Here is a 7107-nt window from a genome sequence, read left to right as displayed (position 1 = left end):
CAGTCTGAGTTTCAAGGTCTTTTAGGGGCCTGTGATCAGCTCGGTTATCAAATCAAATCCAAATGTATTTGTCACATGCACCGAATACAACATGTGTAGTAGACCTTACAGTGAAATGCTTACTTACACGCCCTTAACCAACAAGGCAGATTTAAGAAAAACAAGTGTTAAGTAAAAAAAATGACTACAATTTAAAGAGCAGCAGTAAAATAATAATACAGGAGGTATGGTACAGAGTCAATGTGGGGGGGGGGTACCGGTTAGTCTTGGCCATAGACCTATCAAGACCTGTATTCTACCATTAAGTCACCTAAAAGTAAGGTCTAATAATGTCCAATAATCCTAGACATATGACATAAGCATATTTGAAAATAAACTTCACAAATAGGAGGCATGAGGTGAGAAGTAAAAGCACTGCACTTTTGAGACGTTTTTCATTAGCACTAATAGGAAAATTAGTGGGGGGGGGGGGGGGTGTTAATGATTTGACATTCTGTGATATATTATGTTTTTTGTGTGGGGAGATGCTATCGCGTACAGTGTGCTGCTCTGGCTGGACTGGAAAATACATCGCTGAATATTAGCTTGATTTAAACCATCCCCCTGCACTGCTCGCTACAGACGGTCAAGCAGCAAAAGCTGCAGAGACCAGCCCAATGGGACAGGCACTCCGTCAATGTACTTCATTGTTTGCCCGGAGGAGCTGTGTGCGGGAAAACTAATACATTACTATTGCTTACGTTTTTATCCGTAGGTTCTCTACCGTTTTTTTATACCAGTGGTCTCTACGCGTGATTTTTGATTATTCATCCTTCAACTTTCACTTATGATTGGCGATTATGGGGCAAACGTGTGCTTTATCTGTGGGAAACATCGTTTTGGTCCTCCTGCTGTTGTGTGAAGGTAAGGGTCAGCCTCAATTAGCCTCTATCGCATCTCATGGTTTTCTGGGAATGAAGTTTAAATCTATCTAAATAAGCGTGCATTATCTGAATGAACAACATAGCCTAGTTTGCATGTAGTTTACCTTTGTTATTATTCAAATTAGTTTCACTTTACAGAATAGGTGGACTTTATTTAATTTCAGATGAAATCAGATGGAAATATATGTAGTCAAACGAAACGTTATTGTCGCTGTGTGATTTATTAATGGCCGTGCATAAACGTGCGTAAAGCTTGTTTGAGGCTGAACGTTTTAACTTAGCTTAGTTATAATGACTTAAACAAACATGTTCAAGTTGGGGTGTAGCCAATCATTGTTTGTCCTCTCGTCAGCATCAATTCTCAGGGCATCTTTTTGAGTTCATAGGCAAGATGATATACAGAGATTTATGTGACTAATGTCAATTCGAATAAATGTTCACAAAATGTCAAATCTCAATTCCAAATATCTGGCTTCTTATGCAAGCAAATACAGTATGTTAGTTCCTAACACATTACTAAGACGTGAAGTCCTATGACTTAACATTCACGACAAATTCAATAGCATATTTATAGTCTAAAATGGACTAAAACTCGCATGCCATTTGATTCGTTTGGGGATTTGAATGGAATTCAGAGAGTATTTATAACAGTAACATGTTATAAGACAACAGACATGCTGCTGGCATATAGTATAAATACATTGTCTTTTCAGATCGTGATATGCATGGCATGGCACATGGCCCCCGTGAGTAAAATGCATACAGCTATATACCATAATATTATAATCCCATTCACAATCCCACTGCCCAACTGTACTAACACTCTCCCCCCAACCAGACTATATTTATAGTCTAACTCATGGCTCAAGAGTTTATAAATCGCAGTGTGTGGCCAGAGCTCTAAAGCAGAAAGGTTGTTCAAATATAGACCATTGTGTATAAGTATTGATAGAATAACTCATATATTTATCATCATTTAGAGCACATATAAACTGTTCATATAAAAGTCCGTTTAGCATTTCTCTTTAAAAATGTAATTATAGTAAGGTTACTTTGAATAGAGGGAGGGAAAAAAACATCAGCCTATGTAGCTAGACTTATTTCATTCACTTTAGAGAGTATAGAATTAATGTGTTACGTAATCACCCATGGGAGAGTTGGTTAAAAATGATTAATTAAATGCTTAAATTGTCATAGTTGTGTAAATGTTCTTTGGTTATTTTTCTCGGTGGCAGCAGTCGGCATTTAGTAATGCTCTGCAGAATGTACCACTCTGCCTTTATATTGTCGTCAGTCCACAGGGGATATCTGTAAGCTAAACTCGCAATAAATCACACCCAAATGATCTTGAGGAGCTGGAGCAACTATAAGTGGCCTATATGGCTATTACAGTGTCGTAAAAATGTGCAGATTGAAACAGAAATGGCCCTATACACTACCCTGTTTTGAACCAATGTCCCCACGTTTCTTAGGCCTATGAAATGATATGTTGTTTATCAAATTGAGTAGGCCTAAACTAGATTTCGAGAGTCAATAGTACGTTCTTTTGCAGGCCCTAGTCCTAATTGCATAGGTGTTGAATACAGCACCGGGCAGGCTAGACGTGAGCATTGGATGGATTCTACACCTGCTCGTTTTGTCGGAACAAAAGCCACGCGCCCCGTGACGGTCTGAGGGCAGGTGTGCGGCAGGTGCACCAGTCTCTGGGCAAACACTGCATGTTTGTTTTCTGATGAGAAAGTACAGGCAGTATAACAACTGAACCAACCCACCGTTTTAATAGCAATTGCGTCCTATAACGCATAACTAAAGACCGGGCAGTAAATGTATTTTTATTTTTATGATAGTAGGTCAATGGATAGGATTGGCCACTAATGGTGACAAGAATAAGGTTAGATGAGGGCCATCCACAAGAGGACATGACTGTTACTTGGGAAACAGTGGAGAGATGGAACTACAACATGTGTTTTGATGGAAAAACAATGTCTTTTGATTGAGTTTGCCTGTAATTATTTGTCACGTAATCATTCATAATTTAGTGAAGCGTACCTACTAATGATATCCAACCTGTAAGTTAGATGGAATCTCATACAGGTAAAAAGTTATTTGCCAAATGCAGACACTAACTATTTCTGATTATATATATTTTTTAAAGCAAACTTCAAACACATTAAAGCCACAGCAATTACAATTGCTTTTCATTGAAAATTAATCTATTTATATGATTTATCTATACAGGGGTTCTGCTTTAAATCAAGAGCCTTTGTAGAGTTGGATATTTGAACATTTAACAGTCATGTTCTAATTATTGTAATGATACCTTGGACAATATGGCCGCCCCAAGTTATCATCAACTGGTATACTGAACAAAACAATAAATGCAACATGCAACAATTTCGATTCTTTTACTGAGTTACAGTTCATATGAGGTAATCAGTCAATTAAAGTATATTCATTAGGCCCTAATCTATGGATTTGGGCGGGTATAGGCCCAACCACTTCGGAATGAGTTTTTCCCCTCAAAAGGTCTTCATTAAAGACAGAAATACTCCTCAGTTTCATCAGCTGCCCGTGTGGGTGGTCTCTGAAGATCCCGCAGGTGAAGAAGATGGATGTGGAGGTCCTGGGCTGGAGTGGTTACACGGTTGTAAGGTCGGTTGGACATACTGCCAAATTCTCTAAAATGACGTTGGAGGCGGCTTATGGTAGATAAATAAACATGGAATTCTTTGGCAACAGCATGCCAATCGTACGCTCCCTCAAAACTTGGGAAATTGTGTTGTGTGACAAAACTGCACATTTTAGAGTGGCCTTTTATTTTCCCCAGCACAAAGTGCACCTGTGTAATGATCATGCTGTTTATTCAGCTTATTAGCCACACCTGTCAGGTGGATGGATTATCTTGGCAAAGGAGAAATGTTCACTAACATGGATGTAAACAAATTTGTGCACGTCATTTGAGAGAAATATGCTTTTTGTATGTATGGTAAAATTCTGGTATCTTTTATTTCAGCTCATTAAACATGGGACCAACACTTTACATGCTGTGTTTATATTTCTGTTCAGTATACATGGTTCCTGCTTAGGTAATCAAAGAAAGGAAATTGGCGCTCAATGCTCCTGTAATGGCCATCAGTGTTTTGAAATGGTGGCTGGTTGGAGAGTTTGTGCACGTACATGCACAGGAGGTGTACAGATCGAGAAGCGCATGCAAAATGCCTGCTGGAAATCAGTATTATTTTAGCATAACGTTACATGGTTTTATGAAGGCTAAAATTGTATTTCTATTCAAACTCTCCAAAATCTGATATCTGTGTATATTTCCATACACGTCATGAAAGCGGTGACTACACAGGTGGCCTACAGATCAACACTTTTTGATTTATCATGTAGTCCAGCTCTGTCACATTTGTGGTCATGTAATATATGATTCAGATCGACTGACTAAATGTTTGCTAGGATCACTGTGTTCTCTCACGTGTACACTTAGCTACCTGTGTACACTTAGCATATTAATGTGTTTTAAAAAATATATATATTTTTTATTTTCCTTTATTATTTTCCCCTCACCTATTTAGAGTACATCAATGGACAATAACAGTTAGGCTTCTACTTCCAGCTTATACATACTATATATATTTTACGGACACAGTATATTTTACATGAGTTATCTTTTGTTTGCTTTTAGTCCCATCCTTCAGCTACCCTCGACCCCTCCCATCTATCTCTGAAGAGCTATAAATGTGTTATTGTCCTCAGTGAAAAATGTACTGTATTTCCTGAGCAAACCGCCTCTATACTTTGGGAAATGTTATATATCCAGAATCTTTGTGTATTAAATATATATAATTTTAAGTGTTTCAAAAGTTCAGGTTACTAAGATGAGCAAAATGTTAGGAACGTTAGGCCCTCATCTTTCATGAAAACCCATAAATGTAAAGTCATCTGGAGAATTTCCCCAATCCTTTCCATAATTTGACAACAATTGTCTGGTGGAAACAAATGTGTGAAATCACCATCAGGGAGCTGAGGGTAGCCTACTGTTATGACCAAAGGGTTGCACGGTCAATGTTCGAGGTTCAGGTGAGGTGAGGCACCTCAGTTGACCCTTTTCAGGGGAAAAGGCTACCACTGACAAAACATCAATCAGTCACCTGTAGGAAGTAGGAACATGGTGCATCCCATAAGTAAAGAGGCATGGATGTTTTAGGTATAAAAACATTGATCTGTAGATCTGCTGTTTTGACCTTATTACCCTATTTGTAGCCCTGGGAGGACCTCTAACGCTTGAAACGCTATCCCAAGTGGTAATCCCTCGTGATTGGCTCCCTACACCTCCCACAGGAAGTTCTGTTGGCGGACGGTTTACCTGGTTCTCCTCCTGGCATTAGCACAATCATTTTCATCAGCGTCCATTGCTTTTGAGAAGGACCAGACCAATAAATCTAATTTGATACATGACACTATTTGATTTAGGCCTTTATTACATTATATGATTTAGTTAAGCTTGTGTCCTGGGTTGCTTATGGATACATTCTAAATCTTCTACATTTTCTACTCTTGCTGTCAGTGCGTTTTCTTTTAGTATAATTGGAAGAAAAGAAAAAAACATGATGCAAAAACCGTATTTGTTAGAGTGCTACCCCATTTCTTTCTTTTTATTCCAGTCATAGCTTGGTTTATGGGAATTTTTCTGCGGTGAAAATGTACACTATAGAACGTGCACTATGGGAGCAAAACCAAGCCAAAATGTTGAATGTCAGTTCCCCACATCAACAAGTGTTACTTCAATGTTACTGCAATGTTTTGGAGATGAAAGCTCAGCTGTGCTCTACTCTTGTGTCTATGAGGACTTTTCCCATGGGCAGTAGGTCGCATGTGTAGGAGTTGACACACTGCCCTCAGAGTATCAGCATATTGTGGTAACACACAATGTATCACCTACATTTGACGTTCTAGCGACATGTTTTGCTTAGCTATAGGAATTGCTTTGAAACATTCATTATTTTTATATGGACTCCAGTTTTACCAGTGTATTTAGATTGGATAATGTCATATTTACTGTATTCATATTATGTACGTGTACTGTTATAGGTAAACCTAGGCACAAAATCGTATACTCAAAAACACCAGAATTATATAAATGTGCTTCTCTCTCAAAGACTGAGGTACTCATTGTATTACACTTAATTGGTTAATTTCCATATACAGCATGAGAGACCAAGCCCAATGTCTACAGTATGTATGTATGTCTATTGCTAGGTTCCTCTACTGCATGGTTGCTGCAACAACCTTCCCTGCTCTGGCACTGTCCCTGATCCTTCAGTCAGTCAAGGGTCACATTTCCAACCCATTGCACGGGCACATTCTAATTTGCTTCGGTGGAAGGACAAGGAGACATTGATTGAAATTGTGTCCTCGGGGCATTTAGTGCTCTTTTTTTTCTCACATGGGTCTTGACAAATAATTTCCCAGCGGTCGGCGATGCGTGCTGTGTTTGACCGATCATTTACAACAACGAAGAATACAAAGAATAAGCTGTGCTCTTTTTAAGCCTCTTTCTCCCTTTCTCTTTGACGAGGCAGGGTAGCGATAGATGTAGGAATGGCTCCGCGTTGGGATTGCTTTGGCAGTGGCATTTTGACCCATTGGACTAATATGATTTTCTATTTGTTGGATGAATTTAGGGACCCTCTCTTTATGTATAGGGGCATTATGATCACGTAGATTACATGGATAGCATGCCAATTTGATTGAACATGCAAGGCAAGTCTTTTAAAATAGAACACACCCCTTAACATGACATATTAGCGGGTATTTTATAGCCTAGTTGTCAAAATCAGTGACCAGGAAGTGCTGTTGCTGTGACCGAGCAAGCATGAAACTTGAGAAGTGGTAAATGAAGAGAAAATCCTAGGAGGAGGCAGAGCAGTTATTGCTTATGGTGTTGAACACAGACAATGCCTATGCGTTGGCTACAATACAGATAATCTATCACTGAAATGTATTTATAAAGCCCTATTTTACATCAGCTGTTGTCACAAAGTGCTTATGCAGTAACCCGTTCGAGGCCGCAAAGAGCAAGCCGAGGCAAATTGGCTAGGAAAAACTCAGAAGGAAGAAACCTACAGGTTACTTTAACATATAAGAACACGTCAAATAATGACAGTATAATAACATAACA

The 7107-nt window shown here is 38.8% G+C and overlaps 1 protein-coding gene across 1 annotated transcript in view; it reads left to right on the top strand.

Annotated features, from left to right (window-relative positions):
• Window positions 1-544: 544 nt before the first annotated feature.
• ret (ret proto-oncogene receptor tyrosine kinase) overlaps window positions 545-7107 on the top strand; it is a 30132-nt gene continuing 23569 nt past the window's right edge. Inside the window, exon 1 of the mRNA XM_055901907.1 lies at window positions 545-903. Coding sequence (XP_055757882.1) covers window positions 840-903 — 64 coding nt within the window. The 5' untranslated portion in view covers window positions 545-839. The remainder of the gene's footprint in view (window positions 904-7107) is intronic.

Source organism: Salvelinus fontinalis, chromosome 37 (genome assembly GCF_029448725.1).
Source record: "Salvelinus fontinalis isolate EN_2023a chromosome 37, ASM2944872v1, whole genome shotgun sequence".
NCBI lineage: Eukaryota > Metazoa > Chordata > Actinopteri > Salmoniformes > Salmonidae > Salvelinus > Salvelinus fontinalis.
Note: the sequence above shows the minus strand (reverse complement) of the source record. Positions and strands in the feature narration are given on the sequence as shown.